The sequence below is a fragment of the Quercus lobata genome, chromosome 4, assembly GCF_001633185.2.
Source record: "Quercus lobata isolate SW786 chromosome 4, ValleyOak3.0 Primary Assembly, whole genome shotgun sequence".
NCBI lineage: Eukaryota > Viridiplantae > Streptophyta > Magnoliopsida > Fagales > Fagaceae > Quercus > Quercus lobata.
This window is the reverse complement of record NC_044907.1, coordinates 15219812-15242349: the sequence shown is the minus strand read 5'-3', so window position 1 is coordinate 15242349 and position 22538 is coordinate 15219812. Positions and strand designations below refer to the sequence as shown.

At 34.8% G+C, this 22538-nt stretch overlaps 1 protein-coding gene across 1 annotated transcript; it reads left to right on the top strand.

The window, feature by feature from the left end:
• Positions 1 to 1933: 1933 nt before the first annotated feature.
• LOC115984673 (probable LRR receptor-like serine/threonine-protein kinase At3g47570) lies at positions 1934 to 6242 on the top strand. The gene is made up of 3 exons (XM_031107695.1): positions 1934 to 3734; positions 3984 to 4397; positions 6034 to 6242. The coding sequence occupies exons 1-3, from the start codon at positions 1934 to 1936 to the stop codon at positions 6240 to 6242; spliced, it is 2424 nt and encodes an 807-aa protein (XP_030963555.1).
• The last annotated feature ends 16296 nt before the right edge of the window (positions 6243 to 22538 follow it).

Genomic DNA, 22538 nt, shown 5'->3' with positions numbered 1-22538 from the left:
TAGCATAGGTTTGGTAGCCTCTCGTACTTGAAGGCGACCCACACCTGCTTCCCTCCTCCTCCAACAGATATCAACCTTCCATGGCACAGAGGCATAGAAAGATCAATTAGAGCTTGAATACGAATGAAGTGACCACCATCAAAAACCTTTGGTTCCGTCAGGGCAAAAACCTCTCCCAACACACTACCAATTTTTTTCGCCGCTTCAATTGTCATATATTTAATTGGGAGCCCGTGAATCTGAACCCATAGCTTTGTCTTCTCAAACTTTATATCATGCATTGGGGACTCATTCTCATATCGACTCATTACCACCAAGTGTTTATCAAAACTCCATGGTTCTCCATCCAAAATCCTGTCAACATCGTCTTTTTTCTCAAAAGTGAAAAGAATCTTGTGATCTCCGAAACTCTGCATCTTAAAACCGTCTCTGGTTCTCCACAGCGGAGTAAAAGTCTTCACAATTACATCCATGCTAATTGCTCACTTTGTTAGAAACTTTGCAACAATGGAGAATGTCTCACAATTGTCTCCGTCAAGTAAACAGAAACCCGGTCCCTCTTTATCTGAAAGAGTAAGCCTATTCTATGATTGAGCCAAGTCGTCCATCCTCACACCTACTAAGACTGTTTCCCAAAAACCCCGGAAAAAAAACCCAACAAGCCTAGAAATAACAGTGTTATTCCAGGAACCTATATCACCTTCGTTGAAGGGACACTCTAATTCTACTGTGTAAAGAAGTTAGATATGAATCCCACTTCTAAGCACAGAGAAACTAATCAGACATGTTAGCAATAAACACACCTTTGGTTTAACATAAAGGGGGCAAAATTATAGCATTCCACGTGGATCATGGGTACACGGTCTGATTAATTAAAGATGATCAGACCGACTATATCCCCAAAATTCTCGCACCATATTTCTTTTCTCTCACTCTCATTATAAATTTGCCACTTCTTGAGATTCTATACAAAGCCAAATTAGCCTTCCCTCACAATACACACTTGTGCCAACTACCTTTTCAACCATATTGCAGATGGGGCTTTCCCAATGGAGTTCATCTCCACCGTCCTCTTCTTTTTTCATGCATGCTTTTATCATTCTCTGGTGGTGTGGCTTGATAGTCACCTCTGTTGTTGGCGGGAATAATGAGACGGACCGGTTGGCGTTGCTTGAGTTCAAAGCCAAGATCACTAATGATCCTCTCCAGGTTATGAGCTCTTGGAATGCTAGCCTCCACTTTTGTCAATGGCGAGGGGTTACCTATGGTCATCGACATCAGAGGGCCATTGTGTTGGACCTGCAATCTTCGAAACTGGTAGGCTCTATATCACCACATGTTGGTAATTTAAGTTTTTTGAAGACTCTAATACTCGCACACAACAGCTTTCATAATGAAATTCCTTTAGAAATTGACCGTTTACGCAGATTGCAAATCCTAAGTTTGGACAATAACACACTTATCGGCAAAATTCCAAGAAATTTATCCCATTGCACCAACCTAAAATTCATTTTTTTCGATCGCAACCTTTTGGATGGGGAAATCCCTACAACTCTTGGCGCTTTGTCAAAACTCCAACAAGTTTTTTTTCAAACAAATAATTTGACAGGAAGTATCCCACCTTTTTTCGGTAACTTATCCTCTCTAGAAATATTTGTTGCATATTCTAATAACTTGGGTGGGAGTATCCCTCATTCTTTTGGCCAATTGACGAAACTTACATTTTTTTCTGTCGATGTAAATAGGTTGTCTGGAACAATTCCTCCCTCAATCTTCAATTTGTCTTCGTTAAAAGCTTTTGGTGTAGGATGCAACCAAATCCAAGGGCATCTTCCGTTGGATATAGGTATCACCCTACCAAATATCGAATGTTTAAGCTTTGTCAAAAACCAATTTACCTATCCCTATTTCAATATCTAATGCCTCAAATCTAATGTCACTTCAATTTTCCGATAATAAACTAAGAGGAGGAGTTCCTTCTTTGGAGAAGTTATATAGAGTTTCAATGTTTACCATATTTGAAAATGAGCTTGGAAATGGAGGGGCAAATGACTTGAGTTTTCTCTGTTCTTTGACAAATTCTACATATCTAATCGATTTAGAGATAGCTGTCAATAACTTTGGGGGAGAGTTGCCCAAGTGCATTGCCAATTTCTCAACTACTCTCAACTATCCGGTTCTAAGTGGAAATAAAATATTTGGAAACATTCCTACTGGAATAGGAAATTTGACCAATTTGGAGTTACTAGATATGGGGTATAATAAATTATCAGGTCATATTCCTTTTAAAATTGGAAAGCTTCATAAGTTACAATATTTGGATTTATCTGCAAACAATTTCTTTGGGAACATTCCATCATCTCTTGGAAATTTAACTCTTTTGATAAAGTTGTTTTTAAACAATAATAATCTTCAAGGAAGCATCCCTTTGATTCTTGGAATGTGTCAAAATATGATTGCTTTGAATCTTGCTAATAACAATCTCAGTGATACCATACCATATCAAGTCTTTAGTCTCTTATTCTCACTAATTTTTCTAGACTTGTCAGCCAACAAATTTACTGGTGTCCTTCCCATAGAAGTAGGAAATTTCATAAATCTACAAGAGTTGAAAATTACTAAAAACATGATGTTTGGTGAAATTCCTATGAGTATTGGTAGTTGTGTAAAACTTGAAATTCTTGCAATGAGAAGCAATTTCTTTCAAGGGGTCATTCCTTCATCTTTGGAATCATTAAGGGGTCTTCAAGTTTTAGATCTTTTTAAAAACAATTTCTCTGGAAATATTCCAAAATTTTTGGAGAGCTTTATCTACTTGCAGTTATTGAATTTGTCTTATAACGATTTTGACGGTGAGATACCAACAAATGGAGTTTTCAAGAACACAAGTGCAACTATGATTAAGGGGAACGGCAAGCTTTGTGGAGGCATGCCTAAGTTTCATCTTCCTGTATGTAAATACAATAAATACAAGAAGAGGAAGTTGACTCCTTCCTTGAAGTTAATAATCTCTATATTATCTGGCCTTCTTGAAGTAACTTTGGTAATGTTATTTTTACTTCTTTGCACTTTAAAAAGAAAAAGAAGAGAAAGTATTTTAAGTAATTCAGGAAATTTACTTTTGAATGTATCTTACCATAGTCTCCTAAGAGCTACAGATGCATTCTCCACCACTAATTTAATTGGTGTGGGTAGCTTTGGATCTGTGTATAGAGGAATTCTTGATCAAGATGGTCGTAAAGTTGCTGCTAAGGTACTCAACCTTTTGCACCATGGAGCTTCCAAAAGTTTTATCGCTGAATGTGAGGCTTTGCGAAATATCAGACATCGGAATCTAGTGAAGGCACTCACAGCATGTTCAGGTGTTGACTATCAAGGTCATGATTTCAAAGCATTGGTATACGAGTTCATGACTAACGGCAACCTAGATGGGTGGTTGCATCCAGTTTCAAGAAGAAATGAGGTTCCTAAGGAAAAAATGAATTTGAATCTTCTTCAACGATTGAATATTGCTATTGATGTTGCACATGCATTGGAATATCTTCATCATCATTGCCATACACCAATTGTTCATTGTGACCTCAAGCCTAGCAATGTTCTTCTTGATGACGAAATGATTGGACATGTTGGTGACTTTGGCTTGGCAAGGTTCCTTAGGGAGGCTACCCAAGAGTGTTTCACTAATCAATCGAGCTCTATCGGATTAAGAGGAACAATTGGTTATGCTCCTCCAGGTGAATATCTTTTCCATTTTTGAACATTAAATTCTTTTCTTTTCATAATATATCTTAATGTACTTCCAAGCATGAAATTAACTCAATGAAGCCTTTTAGAAGATGGAGCATGTCCTAAAAGAAATTTCCACTTGTCATTATTTTTTCTTTTTATATGCCACTAAAGAGCTCTTTCAAACTTGTATTACTATTTTTTTTTTTAATATGAAACTAGATCAATCATTTTGTAAATGTTATGTGCAATTGCAGAATATGGTATGGGAAACGAGGTGTCAATTTATGGTGATATCTACAGTTATGGCATACTATTATTGGAGATGTTCATAGGAAAAAGGCCCATTGATAACATTTTCAAAGACAACTTGAACCTTCATGATTTCGTTACAGGAGCTTTGCCTGAACAAGTGAGTAACATTGTGGATCCCATTATTCTTTGGGAAAGTGAAGATATGGAAACAAGGACAAATGATACTCACATTCAAAATCAAATAGGATGTCCCAAAATTCTGGAGTGCTTGATTTTGATATTCAAAATAGGAGTTTCTTGTTCTATGGAATCTCCAAGAGAAAGGATGAACATTAGTGATGTTGTAGCTCAATTGCACTTGATTAGAAAAAAGCTCCTCAGAACAAGAATACGCCGAGAAAGACTTCAACTTACAGGTAAATTGTTCATGACACAGTACTTGTTGCTCTAACACCCACTCCAAACCTTTATGAGGGAGGGGGATCATATATCCTACACAATGCCATGTGCTTGTCACATACTTTCTTTTATTCTAGCGAAATTGATAATATTGATGCCATGAAAAATTTGATTACAAGATGGTACTATTCATCCAGTTTGTTTTCTATGATTTAGAATAAGCTTGTTTTTTGTCCCCCACCCCCCTACAAATGTTTGTTGAAAAACACAAATATCAAAATGAAGTTTAAGCTATTTTTGATTTGGTGATACCTACTGGTGTGGTTGAGATTATTGGCACCTATTTACACTGTACTTTTTATAGTCTGCCTCTGATGACTTTGACATAGACATAGGCTGAAATTACTCTTAGTGTTTGGTAAAACTAAATTACTTGGAATGATTTAGTTGTTTATAATCTTAACTATCTCACAGGTACCTGGATAACCATTTCTATAGAACATTTAATTAGTTTGGGATTCAACAACTTAACCTTCTTGCATTATTATGAGTTCTCTTAGTAGCAAGACTAAAACTAAAATAGTTTTTCAATTCCTTACTCTTGAAGGGAAAATTTCATTCACCGTATAGCATCAATCTGTTTTGAAAACCAAAGCATGTTCTTCCTATACATAGAAATGATTTCCCTTAATTCAATGATTTAGAAAGATAATTTTCTTCCTTGAATGTAGGTACAGAAGGCCAATGATCCTATTGGAAGTTGCCATAATGACTTGATGAGGTTTTGATTTTGTATAATGTTGGAGCAAATTAATCAGGCTTGTAGCATATCCTTATGTTTCTTTTAGCAATCGCGTATTAGTTTCTCTTGTATTTGTCATAGTTTTCTTGTTTAACTATCACTGTATTTGTAATGTACTATTGATTACTTGGTTATGGCCTAGGTCTCATGTAGAAAATGAATTCCAATATGCTTAACAAAGTTGTGACACGAAGTGACAGAGACACAGATGAAGATGAGGAAAAGAGAAGAAAAAAAATTAAAAACCATAAGTTTAGGATATTTCTTTTAAACAGTATTATCTAATATGTTTCAATTTTCTTTTCTTTTTTTTTTTTTTTTTTTTTTTTTTTTTTTTTTTTAAGATTTGAGAATTGGAAAGACTCTGAATAAGGGCAAACAGAATGAAAAATAAATAAAATGAAACTATGGGGAAAAAAAATTTAAAACATGCTAAATTTAGAGAGTGCAATTTATAATTTAGTCCTTACTTGAATTTGTTAAAAAAAAAAAAAAAAAAAAAACTTTGAACCTTTTTACTGTACTGTTTCTCTTGTTGCACTTTCTTTCAAAATATATAGTGATGGCCTGATGGGTATATGGTATAGCTGAAAGTTCTAGACAAGATGGGACTTTCTCTCTCAATCACCCCCTTTTTTTTTGTTGGCATCTTAAATTGTAGTTCTATGAATAATTTAGTTGTGAAGTTATTTTCTAAGGTGAATGCAGGGCTTGATGCCTTGTATCCTTGGTGACATTTGAGAAAAACAGATTGTGATCTAGAGAGGGAAGGACTACAAGCCTACTGTAGAAGATGGATACTTCAATGACTTCATACTTCCTGATTGTGAATTTGATGATCCTTTGGGTAGTGGTGCAAACTGCAAAGGATGTTGAAGATCAAACATTTAAGGAAAGTCCACCAGCCCTGTCTATTGAAGAAGACCAAATCGTTAACGAAAATGCACCAACCCAATCAACAAAGTTACACCTGTGTCATCAGCAAAATCAAATACAAGAGGAAGGTAATGAATATGATCATGAATATAGATTGTATAAGTGTTGGGATTCTGTTTCTTAAAGTTGTATATATAAATTAACAAAGCTCTATAACAGATTTTTGCACTGCAAAAAAGAAAATTATAGAGACTGTGGATGTAAGCTTTCATGGCCGAACCACGTTAAAATTGTTTTCTTTCTTTTCTTTGCTTTCATTAATACAAAGCAATGTTACATCTTGGAGCCATGGATAGCACCAGCAGCTAGTCAACAAGGCTGCTAGCACTAAATCATATGTTTGTCACCCACAATTCGATGATTACGTACAAGAAAAAGCGATACGTTCTTGCAAGATCATACCATTAAAGTTATTAAGAAGCACCCAATAGTTGCTTATAGATATTGGAATGAGAGCCTCTTTATGCTTAGCGAGATTTTTTTTGCTTTCCAGATAATATCTTTTGAAGTTTACTTGAAATAAATAGAGAGAGTCCATTTCATAATTAATTAAAATTTATTTTATGAATTTAACAATATACACATTATAACGTTATGTTAAAATTTGAATAATGCGACACTAAATGTATATTTAAATTTCTAATATTTAATCTTAATGAAGAAATTGATCAATTTCCGATTCAAGAAAAAAATCCAATGAATGGTCAACATTGAAAAGAATGTCCCCTAGTCACGATTTTTAAAGAACACTTCGGTCTAGGCTTTTTATTTATTTATTATTTTTTATAATTATTATATATTTATATCCAAAGCAAACTTTCATTAAGAAAAAAGAGAAAATACATCAAGGAAGTAGCATTCTCAACAAAGAGAGCTGATACAACGATTCATGCTGGTAAATGGTCTCTTTGTGAGGCAACCAAGTGAACCCAGGTTTCATTATATAGCTACTCTGCCTAACCAACATGCAAGTACAGAGGTTATGATGCATGACTCCAGTCCCTCTTTTGATAAGTTGCAAAATCAAAAACCAAAAAAGCCTTCACCCAAAAGGCAAAGATGTGATGAAGCACAGGTTACAAGTAGCCCGCGCCGAAGAAGAATTGATCAGTATCAATGGAGTCCGAGTATTGAAACTCAACAGGATTCTTATAATCAAGCAGAGGAAGTGTCAACTGTAATTGCAGCTCTACAATGTTCTGGTATTGAAAATAATGAGCTTATCATTAGGATTAAAATCCCTGACAACCCTACTCAAAACAGGGAGCCAAACTTCAGCTGGAACAGATCAACCTCTCAGCAGTTACAAGCTAGTTTGATGTTATCACAGATTCTGCACCTTTTGGCTAACCTGGGGCTATCGGAGGCGGCCCATGAAAGGCCTCCAAAGCAACCATGAAGATTTTGGCATGGAACTGTAGGGGTCTAGGCAATCCCTCTACAGTTTCTCTATGCTCAAAGATTGTCCAAGCACAAAGACCATCCATTATGTTTTTGATGGAAACAAAACAAAAGGAAGGTAAGGGCAAATATTGGACACATAGATGGTCTTTTGAGAATTTTGAAGAAGTGGGTAGAGTGGGTATGTCAGGGGGTCTTTTGTTGTGTTGGTCAAATGTTCATCTTGTTGTATTGGATGCATCAAAGAATATTATCCACACTAGAATAAAAATGCCAAATGTTGGTTTTGTCTATTGCACTTTCATATATGGTCATCCAACCACACACAAAAGGAAACATGTATGGAATCATCTTTTATCCTTTCGTAGCACTGTAACAGGACCTTGGGTATGGATTGGAGATTTTAACCAAGTCCTTAACCAAGAAGATAAATTTTCCCTTAGGAATCAAGCATGTCCAGGTGCAATAGACCTACACAATTGTCTCCAAGAAGCAAGTATGATCCCTATGGATGCCACAGGAGTACAATACACATGGAAAAATAATAGGGAAGGGGAAGAATTTGTGTGTGAACGGCTTGATAGAGCCTTTGTTAATCTGGATTGGCTACACACTTATGAACATAGCAGTTTGGAAGCTTGGCCAATATCAATTTCAGATCATGCTCCTCTAATATTGGATACCCATAAAAGGCTAACTTTTCACAAAAGACCCCAAAGATTTGAAGCTATGTGGTTATTACACCCGAGTTGCAAAAAACTCATAGAAGAGACATGGCAAGAAAAAATATCGGGTTCAGCTGCATATATATTGAAAACAAAACTCAAGAGAGTGCAACAGGTATGTAGTGAATGGAATAAAAATGATCTGGGAAATATTCATAAACGTCTAGCAGATCTGAAGAATCAATTGACGTATTTGCAAAATCAACATTACACTCCAGAGATAGACAAACAAGAGAAAGAGAAACAGCAGGAACTACAACTACTGTTGGATATGGAAGAATCCTTCTGGGCACAGAAAGCTAGAAAAGACTGGATACAAAAAGGGGATAGAAATACAAAATACTTTCATGCTTTAGTAAAGCAAAGGAGGATAAATAATCATGTAGTTCGCATCAGACAGGAATCGGGGCAATGGTTGGAGGACGATGAATCTATTAGAATACATATTAGAGAACACTTTGAAAAACTTTACCAAATGCCAGAAGAGATGAGTAAGGAAGACATACTGAGGAAACTGGATAGTTACAATCTTCCGGGGTTATCTTTCATTCATAGGCAAGAACTAGACAAAGACTTCACAGAGAAGGAAGTTAAGGATGCTGTTTTTCAGTTGGGAGCCTGGAAGGCACCTGGACCAGATGGTATTCCTGCATTGGTTCCACAAAAATGTTGGAATATAATGGGACCTACAATTACACAAGCTACTCTTGGGTTCTTAAAATCAGGTTTCATCCTCAAAGAACTCAACAACACTTTCATCACCTTGATCCCAAAGTGCCAAAGTCCGGAAATGGTCGGAGACTTTAGACCAATCAGCTTGTGTAACGTTGCCTACAAGGTAGCATCAAAAGTTTTGGCAAACAGATTAAAACCCATTATGGAAGACATTATTACCCCATACCAGAATGCTTTCATCAAAGGGCGTCTAATTTCAGACAATCTCATAATTGCTCATGAATTACTCCATACCATAAAAACCAAGAAGAAGGGCCGAGCTCGATTTGCAGCTATAAAAGTAGACTTGAGTAAAGCTTATGACCGCCTAAGTTGGAATTTCTTAGAAGCTGTCCTTCAAAAAATGGGATTCAGCCAACTATGGATTAACTCTATTATGCAATGTGTAAGCACAGTAACCTACAGAATCCTAATCAATGGCGCACCAACTGAAAACATCAAACCAACAAGAGGTATCAGACAAGGTGATCCGCTTTCCACTTACCTCTTTATTCTTTGTGCTAATATTCTATCTTGCATGCTACTAGATATAGAGAATAAAGGACTCATACAGGGTATTGGCTTACGAAAAGGAGAAATGCCTATATCACACTTATTTTTTGCTGATGACATCCTTTTATTCATGAAACTAAACAACCATACTCCAGAAAAATTGAAAGAGGTCTTGGAGAACTTTTGTAAAATGTCTGGACAAAAAATAAACGATAGCAAATCTGTCATGACTGTCAGTCCGAACTGCAACTCTGATGAAAGGGAAGAGTTGCAACACAAGTTCAAGATTCAGATAAAAAACAAGATTGGAAAATATTTGGGGATTCTCATTGATCCAGGCACCAAAATGAAGGAAATAGGAAATCAAATCATTGATCGAATTCAAAGTAAATTACAGAACTGGAAAGGTAAGTTATTGTCCCAAGCAGGCAAACTCACCTTGATCAAATCAGTCATGCAAGCTATGCCAATTTATACAATGTCAATACATCTCCTTCCAAAGGATACTTGTAATCGAATTGACAAAATAGTGCGAGATTTTTGGTGGGGTGATAATATTGAGAAGAAAAGGATTCACACAATTGCTTGGGAAAAGATTTGCCAAACAAGATGCAATGGTGGTCTTGGAATTAGGAAAATAGAAACATTCAATAAAGCCTTAGTAGCAAAACAATTCTGGAGGATAGGGCAAAATCCGCAATTGTTATTAGCCAAAACCTTGAAAAGCAAATATTTCCCCAAGATCAACAATATATGGGAAATAGATCGAGTTCCTAAAAACTCCAGTAAGATGTGGAAAAATATATGGCAAACAAGGAATTCCCCATTGGCGCAAGCAAAGTGGCAAGTGGGAAGCGGGGACAGCATTAGATTAAGAGACTCCCTTTGGTATAAGCCGAGGAGTGCTGACCATTTAGATCTTCTTCAACTACAGTATGGTACAGTTAAAGACCTTATGGATCCTATATCAAAGAACTGGAATAGCAATTTGATTAATATAGTTTATAATAGGACTGAAGCAGAAGCTATACTGAGCACGACTTTCTCCAAATTTGGAAATATTGATAAGGTAATCTGGCCCTTCTCTAGTAGTGGAGAATATCAAGTGAAAAAGGGCTACAAGATATTAACGGCCTTATATCAAGAAAACACTAATCGTAATGACCATACAAGGAAAAAATGCTGGCTTAATCTATGGAAATCAGGATTTCCTTTTAGGGTGTCTACTTTCTTGTGGAAATTTCTTCACCGTGGACTACCTACAAGAACCGAATTAGCCAAGAGGCAGATAATTACGGATGATACTTGTGCGGTTTGTGGAGAAGACCAAGAATCTCTAGATCACCTGTTCATGTCATGTCACTTTGCTAGAGCTATATGGTATGGTTCTGCTCAAGGGCTGAGGACTCATCTGATATACACAACAAATATGGCTAACTGGATGCAGTCACAAATTGAAAAGTGTAATATAAAAAGTCAAGGGGATTTAGAGATATTGACTGAACAAGGAGCGATTCTTTGGACAATTTGGAAGACAAGAAATAGAACTATTTTTGAGAGACTAGAGCCAGACATCCATCAAGCTTTGCGCACAGTCCAAAGATTAAAGAGTGAATGGATGCAAGCAATGACTCCCCAAGAGCAACACTTCTACAACCCACAAGAGAAAAGAGATTATATAAATTTCTCAAGCTGTAAAGGATGGCAGATTTTAATTATCATAGGAAACAAAAACCGTCGCGGCAATACAAATTGGGATGGAGGAGCCTTTGTGATTAAAAATCACTTAGGACAGTCCGTCAAGAAGGAATATTTTTCATGGCATACGAGGAATAAGAAGACCAGCAATCTTTTAACTATTCGCGAAGCGCTCTATACTGCTTGGAAGGAAGGATATAGAAAAGCCATCTTGCTTGTTAACTCAAAAAATTTAGCGGATGAGCTGGCAACCATAAATACAGACAACAAGGAAGCAGAGATTCTCCTAGAAGATATCCGAACCCAAAAGAGAATGTTTCAAGATCTACAAATCAAAGTTGCTCCTAAACCCATATTCAAGGAAGTTCAGCAATTGGCGAAGATGGCAACCCAGTCTTTTACATACACTCTTTGATTTTCCATTGTTACCAAAAAAAAAACAAAGAGAGGTACATCCTCAAGCTAGTATATCAAATCATTTAAGGATTTGGCATGTTGTGTTAGCAAATGAGACGGAACATTGCCTTTTCTTTTAACATGGGATGTTTCAAAGATCCTAAAGCCTGGTATTCTACGTTGAATTCCAGAAATCACACCGGAGATTGAGGAGGGAGGGAAAGATTCCCTTCAGACTGCTTTGACGACATTCCAGGAGTCACTCTCTAAAATTACTTCCGCCATTCCCAGGTCTAATGCAAACAGAATGCCAGATTCCATTGCTAGGGCTTTTGCTTCTATGGCCCCAAGGGGAAAATGGATCTTTTTGCTTTGTGCCGCTACAACGTGTCCCTGTGAGTCTCTGATTATCACCCCTACTCCAGCTTCCCCAACATTTTTGAAGACAGCTTCTTCCACATTCATCATGAGTTTACTCCTTGGGGGTGCTGACCACTTAGCCTCCTTAGTGCTAGCTTCATTCTGAGCTGGGAGGTTTGCTGCAAAGAACTAGTTCGCAAGGTATAGGGCTCTCCTGACAATCTCTCTGCCTGATTTTACAGGTTCCCCATTTCTATCTTCATTCCTATTTAGCCAGATCCCCCAGCAGATGGTATTGAAGAGTTCTAGGTTCATAGGAGAGCTGGTCTCATTTTCTTTGAACTTCCATAGTATGTCAATGAAGTCATCACAGCCATTTCCCAAGCCTTCGAGATTTAAACTTGCCCCATTCCATATTTCCTTTGCCCTATTGCAATCTCAAAGTAGATGACCAGTTGTTTCTGTAGCTAGGCCGTAGGCCTCACAGACCGGGTTAGATATAATGTATCTGTGGTGGGTGGCCTTGGTGGGGAGGATTATTTTACATATTCTCCAGGCAAAGCATTTGATTTTACTGGGGACATTCATGCTCCAAATTCTTTTCCAAAGTGGCTTTAAGCCTTGATTAGAGCCACCATTATCCAATCCAATCCACATTACTTGGGCTATCATAGTTGCATCTAAGGGAAATGTGGTTAAACTAGAACAAGTGAGAAGGATTTCAGTCCGCCCTTGGCACACAATGTTTGGTGCTCTCCAAAGCCTCAAAGGTAGAAAAAATTGTAAAACGTAAGATGACTCAATAGGACAAAACTACAACAAAAACAACAGTATTCCAGTGGCTTTTCAGAAGAATACTAGGAAGTTTGTGTGGATTTACTTAATTTCGTTAGCTTTATTTATTTATTATAATTTAGTTTATTAAAACTTCACATTACGTAGGCACAATAGTACTTTTTTCAACTTTTTAGCAAATATTTTAATCCAAACCCACGACTAAAATGCTCTACAAGAGAACATTGTTCAATACCAAATTATTTAAATGGGAGGTTGAAAACATCAAACACTTTTATCTTATCATTCATCTCGATAATGTACCACCATATTTACCCACCATTTCTATTAATGCAACTTACGACATTTTGGGCCCAAATTACTCTGCAGCCTAGTTGTAATCAGCTTTGGACCTAATTTCAGAGAAAGTATCTTATAAGACACTCTCTCCAGCTCAGCATAACAATCTGGTGGGACTAACCTATGAATCGCTTAAATGTGTAAAAAAATCCAACTCAACATTACCTCTCAAAATTTCAATCGCCCGCCAAATATTCCGAATTTTCCTCTTTCTTTCTAACCTGTTCCTATTTTCATTTATCTCTCTCCGATTTCTCCGTTTTCTCCGTTTTCTCTCCACTCACTATGTCGTTGTCTCCAATGATTCCGACGATCTGTTTTACCAAATTTTCTCATCGGTCTTGTTCTTCGCCACGAGCGCCAGAGCTACCTTTGCTTTTTAGTTGTTGACCGTACGACCATCACCAGTTTTTGCCCTCAAATCTACCTCTATTCTCACCGTAAACTATAAAAGGTACCCATCTTCCATTTATTTTTCTTCTAGCTTCATTTGTGATTCAAATTGATTTCTTGTGGAACGTCTTGAGATTTCAATAATAAGTATAAATAATAAATTTCAGCTGAGTATGCGTGTGTTAATAATGGCTAGGAACCGACGGGTTGCTGGCGGCATTTCTTGGGTTGGTGCGTGCCGACAGGAAATGTTTGTTTGATATTGCAAGTTTGGGTTTTGTATTTTATTTTTGGGTGTGATTTATGGGCAATTTTTTTAACGAGCCTGATTGATTGGATTTAGTTAGATTGTTATTTTCTGAATTAGATTTATTTAGTTTTTTATGAACCGGGTAGTTTCATATGTAAAGATTGTGTTATTGTTTTTATTTTTTCCTGAGTTTGCTGATTGAGATGGAGCTCTAGAATTTTTACTGGTTCTTTTTGTTAGTGACCCGTGGTTTAAAATGTTTGTTGATGGGTTATTAACAAATTTTAGACGAAAACAAAAGGAGGCATATTTTTCTTTTTAAATTTTGTTAAATTAATTTGATGCTTGGAATGAGTCATACTTGGATACTTGGAGGCATACTTGGATACTTGGATACTAAGAGGAAGCAAATACTAATAAGAGGGTTGGAGATTATAATGTTAATGTTTGAGTCAAAAGATGGTGGCGTCGTTGATGACGGCTTGTTCTGCAATTGACGAATCCATGTCTAGGCATGGAGGGCACGCTGTTAGTTCCTATGGTGGCTTCATAATTATCCAACTCTCAACCTCACAAACCCAACAACAACAAAAATCTAAAAAAACCAGTTAAAATACTAGAGCTCCCATTGTGATTGCAATGTGCTACAACTGTCCTAGATAATTGTTGCAAATTGGGCCAAAATTGGGAATTAACCATGATTCCCCAACTATATAGTTAGTAGGCACTGTTTTGAAATTATATATTTTACTAACATCTCGAGTTTCTAAAACTCGATTTAAGGCTTATAAATCGAGTCTTAAAGACTCAGTTTCATTGATTTGATTAGGTTTGATTTGGCACTTTTCCATATGGCATCCACCTAGAAATTGAGTCTTAGAGACTTGATTTATATCTCGACAATTAAATACTCGAATTATGTGCTCACTTGCATCCACGTGGACTCCAGCTAGATATCGAGCCTTAGAGACTTGGTTTTCAAAAAGAGAAATCAAGTCTTAAAGACTCGATTAGCAAGCTTTGGTCCACAGATGTCCACGTGGTTAGGGTAGTTGCTCTTAGTCCTCATAATGTGGGTCTGGGGTTCTGTCTCTCCATTTCCCACACCAAAAAACCCAACAGCTCTCTCTTCCTCTCTCACTCTCTCTCTCTCACTCTCATACAAAACTCACCCTCATTACAAGGTTTTTATAGCACTCTCTCTCTAGTTGTTAGTTACATATATGTAATGTTAGGTTTTTTTATGGGTACGTATCATGAATTTTTTTTTTTTTTTGTTAGGATTTTTATGGGAATGTATCATGAACTTTTTTTTTTTTGGTTTGGTTTGATATTTTTCTTTATATTTTTGATAGAATGATTTGAAAGTTTGTAATGGGATGAGTGTGTTTTAGTTTTTTTTTTTTTTTGAGTATGATTAATGATTTCTTTTTTTTAGAAACAAATGATAATGATTGAGTATATATGCAAACGTGGGGTTTGTATATGCATATGATGTAACAAGTTAGTGTATATATTTGCTAGGCTTTTTTTTTTTTTTAATATATTTATAAAAAGTAAAAAATATTTAAGATATATTTGTATTGTTAGGCATTTATCATGACTATTGATGTTGTTGTTTGGTTTAATATTTTTCTTTATTTTTTTGTTAGGATGATTTGAAATTTTGTAGTGGGGTGAGTTTTGTCTTTAGTTTTTTTATTTGTTTGAGTATGAAATGATAATGATTGAGTGTGTTTGTATGTGATGTGGGGTGAGTATATGCAAATATGGGGTGTGGTTGATGTAAGAAGTTGTAATTTTTGTACTTTGAGTAGATAAAAAGGTTTTGTAATTGATGTTAAATGAAAGAGATAAAATATGTCACTAACATATTACACTTGACTCTAACAGATTCACAATCTCTGAAGAATATTGATATAAATATATACTACAGTGGACCCCTTGTCAATCCTAAAGAGATTGACGGATTCTCATTTCAAGGGTTGGGTATCGAATGCTATTACATGATTATATGTTGTAAGTTGAAGATGTTGAATGATTTGAAGATGAAAATAATGGAAGAACTGAGTTTGAAACCTGTTTGTTACAACATAAATATTATTTATCGTTACCCACAAGAAGTCCTTCATGAACAGATAAATTATAGATATATGGCAATCGAAGAAGAAAAACATGCAAAGATCATGTTTAATAGGATCCATAAAATGCCCCAAGTAAATGCTGCTAAGTTGTATGTAAGTTCGGAGCCGCTCGCAGAAGTAGATGCTAGGGAGGTGCAACAAACAACTACATCTTTACAATTTATAGCCCTAGATGATGGATGCACAACAATGGGAGGTTATAGAATGGGAGGTTATACACTCTCATCTCAAGATTATGCTGCCAATACTAGGGATGGCAATTTATACCCAACCCGCGGGTACTCGGCCTGGCCTGACCCTATTGGGTCCAATTTTACCCGGTCTGATAAAGAATAGGGTCGGGTTTTGATAAAAATCCAACCCTAACCCAGACCTGACCTGACCTGGTTAGCATAAATATAAAAGTACAAAAAAACCTACCTATATATATATATATATATCACAACCCTAACCTAAAACTCATTTCTCTCATGTTTCTCTCTACTTAGCTGCCAGCCTCACCTCAATGACCTCACCTTATCTCACTCTCACTTGCATTTCATCCGGTCCTCACTGACTCACTCTCACTCATATCTCATCCTCACCCTCACTCTCATTCACTCATCGACCCACCCTTACTGTCGTGGAGGAGCACGGAGATGGTACACAACTGTAGTAAAAGCAAGCTGTCACCAAAAAGTTTGTTTCTTTGGGCTTGTTTCCCTTTTTAGTTGGGGTTGAATTCCATTTGTCTGTTTTCTTTACGGCTTGGGTGTGGTTGTGTATGCATTTGAAGGAGTTGGAATGGTTTTGCCGTTGGAGTCAAAGGCAAAAGACAAAGACAAGTTTGGGAAAGTTTTGGGGTGTGTATGACTTTCATTTCTCTATTGTACGATGGATTTGGAGCTCTAGGTTACTTTGCTTTTGGTGATGAAATCAAAGCCATTATCACAACCAATTTTGGTGAAGGATTGGTCCATAAGTGATAAATGGAGTTTTGTTTCTTCCATTTTTTGTGTTTATTTATTATTTATTTTTTGTCTAAGAATCTCATTTCAGCAAGATTGATAACAATGTTGATTGTGTTTGGGTTTTTTTTTTTTTTTAATAAGATTGAGTTGGATTGGGCCTTGGATTAGGACCAAAAGTGGCTGGACTGGATAGGGCCTGCGAGGCCCATGGAGACCTGATGGGCCTGGTCTGGGTCTAAAAAAAAGACTCGTTTATTAAACGGGCCGGGTTCGGGTAGCAGAGAAAGACCTGCGGGTTGGGTCCGGGTATTAAAAAACCCAACCCGTTGCCATTCCTAGCCAATACTGGTTAAACACTTCAACCTTAAGAGACACATTTAGGGGAGGAAGACGAAGATCATATTGTGAATAATGATGAAAATCTTGATGATATGAATGAGTACGAAAAGAGGATTGAGCGAGGCGACTTTGACAGGGATGTGGATGACCATGGACTTGCTTCTAATTTTGAAGAGGAAAATATGGAGTGCCATGATGAAGGTGACGCAGACAATGATATTGGCGTCCAACATGTTACAAATATGAGCATTGCCTACATATCTCCTACTGAGTCATTTTATGCAAATACTTGGGAAAATTTGGTTGGTCCTTCATGTCTTCAGATACCATTTGTTTCTACTTGGGAAGTACCTGTTCTTTCTTAAATTTGGATTGAATGTGCAAATGTGTGTTTTGCTTGTGGGTGATATGTTTGTTGTATTGTAGTTCTTCCCATAAGTGAACTTGTGGGGATTTTTTTTCTTGCTTGAATTGTTATTAAATCATACTTTTACAGGTTTAGCCCAATTCTATTCTATGTTATTCAGATATGGTATCAATGACTATATGTCCTTTGTTTTCTTGTTAGCAGGGTAAAATTTTAGCTTTGGCTGACCAAAAGTTCAATGTATGATGCTAGAATAAGGTTTTGAAGCCTTCCATATTGGATTGAAGTCACATACCATGAAGTCAACAAGGCTGATTTTAAATTTTAGTGAAATATTGTAACTAGATGTCTTTATTTAAAGTTTTAGTGAAAACATAAGTAGATGTCAAAAAGTTCAATATGCCAGGTTCATAATTTGTAAGTAAGTTGTAACAGTGTAAGGAAAAGACTTTCCAAAACATTCGTTGTCTTGTATTCTCTAATTTAAACAATTGAGTTTTTTCATTCATTTGTACAAAAACTCTTACTAGGATTTACTATATAAACTGAGAGAATGCAATAAAATGTATTCATTCTTTTCTGCTATTGGTAAATTTTTATTATAATAATGTTCTTTTTTTTAAACCTACATGCATATATAGAAACCAACACATTATGGTAGCATCAATAGTCAAAATATTACTAAGCTGTAAGCTGTCCAAAATGCAAGATATTTCAAATTCTTGTATTTGTTATTTAAAGGATTGAATCTTGATCAATGTTCGAAAGAACATGTGTAATCCATGCCTAAGGAAATAATTTGGATAATTTATTTGATAACATTCCTTCATCGTCTTTATACACAGGTGACAACAACGTTTACATTCAAAATCAAGACTAACTCAATACTAAGCTAATATAAAGGACTTAAACAGGACTAAGTTATCTAAAATACTACTTCCTAAGACTTGGTCAGGACTCAGGACAATAAGAATTTCCAATATTGCAATGTATATACAACTCAAACACAACAACATAAACATCCACATAAATGCATTGCATCTCCACATCTCCACCTATGTTTCAGATTTGCTCCACATGCAACAGCTCAAGAAATACTTGTATCACTATCTTCCTTTGACGTGGTAGAGTCCTACATGAAAAATGTCATAATCTTAGAAAAGCAATAAACAAAAGCATACAATACAATTTAACTTATAAAAAATAAGTGATTTCATAGTGGGATTAAAATACTTTCCTAAATCATATTCTTATAAAGCTAAGCATAGGATAAACACGAAACATCTTAACTGGAAAAATTGATGCTTTAACATCTCCTAAGAAAGGGGGAATGGAAGCAAAGAGTTAAACTCAATAAGTAAAACTAAGAAAAAAAAATGATTGAAATAATGGAATTGAATTTGGCCATAACCAACCACACTTAACTAGACTTCAAGCCATTATCAAAATATTATAATTTCCACAATAATTCAATTAGTAACAGTATATATACAAAATTTCCTAAAAAATATATTGATTAATCCATCTAAAGATGACACTGAAATTGATAGAGCTTTGGTGGGTCTTTTGGACCTTTTAATGATGGGTTGAGGAAGGGAGAACGTGTATCCAGCTAAAGATAGGGAGAAGAGACAAAATATCCTTTTGTAACCGCAGATGATATACTTTGCCATATCTATATAATAATTAATAGCCGAAACGTTTGACTTTTGTTGACCGCGCCTCATTGCACCATGTGGCTACATAAATTATTGACACTTCTGCATTTAAAAACACTGAACAATTGTTTCTTTTGAGATTTTAACTTTCCGTTTAGTTCAATTCCTTTCACAAGATATTAACTTGAACGATTATGCTTTTTCATTTTGTTGATTCAATTTTCAGTAACTAACTAACTACATAAGATATATATATTAAAAAAAAAAATTGTCATTGAGAAGAAAACATAAGTAAGGCGTAAGGAGAGAAAAAAGAGTGAGAAATTTGAGGGCACTACAACTGTCAAGCAAGCATAGGCCAACATCCCACAACCGGTATTGGTAAGGTATTCTTAATAGACAAATTTAGATTTGGTTATTTTGGTTAGATTGATCTAACAGTGTCTGTGATGATTTTAAATTTTTGGTCTCTCTCTTCTTTTTGTTTTTTCTTTGCTTTCAGATTACTTCTTCTTCGTTTTCACTAGCATCCATCGGCGTGTTTTGCTCTGCATCTTCTTCTATACTTTCTCCCTCCCCCTCTCTTATTGTTTTTCTCACTTTTTCATGTGAAAGTCGAAACTAGACTCCTCAGTAAAAGACGTGAAGCATTCAAATCTACTTTTTGACAAACGTGTAGCTATCGAAAGAGGATAATACAGAATTTTGATTAAAAGATAAAGTAGAATGAAATATGATAAGACAAAAAAGGAGGAAGTAGGTGGAACCGTGGAAGAGATAAACTAAAACAAGGAAAAAAAAATTAAAATTAAAATAATAGTGAATGCCTGGAGCCATAGAGGAAAATAAATGAGAATTGAAATATGGGCAGATTGCAATATTAGAAAGACACACATTAGGATTAGGATTAAAAAAAAAAAAAAAAACTTTGGATTAAAAAAAAAAAACCTATCAAAGTAAAATTCAAAACCAAATAGAAAAAAAAATCCCTCTCTCTTTGGGACATTTCCTCTCTATATATGTATACTAAGCACTCTCAATCTCTCTCTTTCTCTTTGAGTGTTCTAATCTCTCTGTCGAGGTAAAAATTCTCTCATTCACGCTTTTGTTTTTGAAATAGTTTTGGCATATTTTGATTACAGCTTTAGCTTCTTTGTTGGTTGTTTATTTCAATTTTTTTTTTATTGGTGTTATTTTTATTTTTGGTGTGAGTGGATCTAGAGTTTAACATTTGTATTCAAAGCTAATGTCTTTCTTTATATTTGCTTTGTAAAGATTTTATTTTATTTTGTGCCTATGACTGTTTATGGTTCCTTTTCATTGTTTAGAATTTAGAACCAATAAATCTTAATGCAATTTTTCTCTAAATAAATAAAAATCAAACCAAACCAATTTTTTTGGGACGGTGCTTTGATGTATACTTATAAAATATTGACTTTTTGATGAGGACGACTCTGATTTGCTTTTTATGTTAAAAAAAATTTTTAAAAAAATCTCTACACTTTTATTTATTAAATTTTATGTTAGAATATGTTCATGAACTATGAGGTTTTGAGGTTTGTAAGATTTGTTGTTGTTGTTGTTGTTGTTGTTTTTTTTTTTTTTTTTTTTTTTTTTTTTTTTAATTTTTTTTAAGAAACATATTTGTTGTTGAAGTTTGTGAAAAGTATTTGGTTCTGATTTTTTTAAAATTACCATGCATATATGTAGATTTGAATTTTGATTTAAATTATGAAATTTGTTATTAGTAATTCCTCTCTTTTTGTTAAATATAATCATTAAACAAGTTATAATTAATTGGTTGATGGTCAATGTGATTAACCAAGAATTTAATATCACTTTATTGTCAATTCATTAATATTAGTGGGTCTCTCTCTCCAAAAAAACAATTGTTAAATTACATGAACTATAGGCAAATATTATGCACCTCTCTGCAAGGTAATATATGAACTTAACTGAAAATTTACATTATTAATATTATTATAAAAAAATGTAGAAAAAGTTCTTATTAAGTATTTATTTTAGAGGATACTTAAATTACATGAATTTTAATACATTCTTTTTTCTTTTTTTTTTTTGAGAATCAAATTTTAATACATTCTAATACCATAATTTCATGAATAATTTATTTTGGATCTTACTTTTAATAGTTTTCCCGTGCATCGCACGGGTTAGCGACTAGTTTGTAATATTAATGAAGCAAAAAGATATATCCAGTATTTTTAAAAACAATGTTGATAAATTTGATAGCAAATTCACTAATTGAATTATAAAGAAAGAAACAAATAAAAACGAAGATCTAAATTTGTTACTAGGTCTGAGTTTGTTGAGCAGGAGAGGGAGAGAGACGAAGAGCATGAAGTTTTTTTGGGGTCACCCTTTTCAAACGGAGGTTGGTAGCTGAGAGAGCTGAAACTTGCGATGTTGGAGCAGTTGCCTGGTGAAGGTTGAGACACAGGAAGGCAGAATATGAAAGAGAGAGAGATGGAGAGTTTCTGAAATTTGAGTTGAGAGAGAGAGCAGGGGCGGCCCAACATAATTCGGGGCCTAAGGAGAAAAATTTATGCGGGGCCTTTAATATGTAAATATTAATTAAACAAAATTATTTAATACTAATCAAATTAAAGTTCATTTGATACATTAAATACATAAATAATACCAACTAGACTAATGTTAATTTCATATAGAGAATTGAATATCATAGTTGAATTATAAATATTAATAAAAAGAAATAAAAATATATTGTGATTGAAAAAGATACTTCATTTTGGATATAAGACGATACATAGTTAAATAAAGTTGTAATCTAATTTTTAATTTTATATTTTGATTTTAAGAGAGAGAGAGAGATAGATATTATTTGGTGTATGGTTTTGTAGGATATTAATTTACAAAAATCAAAGTCTCAAACTATTAGGGGAGATTAATCTATAATTGATGATTTAACACATTTGCAACATCTTTTTGAAATATTTTAGGGTTTCAATTGAGTTAAGATTCTATTGGTCTTGTACTTTGAGAGTCTTAATAGAAATGAAAAAGAAAAATGCGCTAATTAAAAGCACTATAAAATGTTCAAAATATAATGTGATATTGTCTCTCCTTGATAAACTTCGTCATTTTAACTAATGAATGTTTATATCATATTTTTTGTGATTAATAATATGACAATTTGTAAGCCAATAGTAAAATTTGTATATCACTAATAAGTAAATAAAATGTACAACCTTTAGAAAATATATATGATTTTATAAAAATTTGGACCTTTAATTATAAAAAGTGGGGCCTTTTTTTCCTAAGGAATTTTTTTTTTTGGTGGGGCCTTAGGCCTAGGCCTAACTTGCCTTGGCCTTGGGCCGGCCTTGAGAGAGAGAGATT

Coding starts and splice junctions, on each gene's coding strand:
- LOC115984673 (XM_031107695.1), top strand. CDS start 1,934: ATGTCACTTCAATTTTCCGATAATAAACTAAGAGGAGGAGTTCCTTCT. Junction 3,735..3,983: donor AATTGGTTATGCTCCTCCAG/GTGAATATCTTT, acceptor GTGCAATTGCAG/AATATGGTATGGGAAACGAG. Junction 4,398..6,033: donor AGAAAGACTTCAACTTACAG/GTAAATTGTTCA, acceptor TCCTTTGGGTAG/TGGTGCAAACTGCAAAGGAT.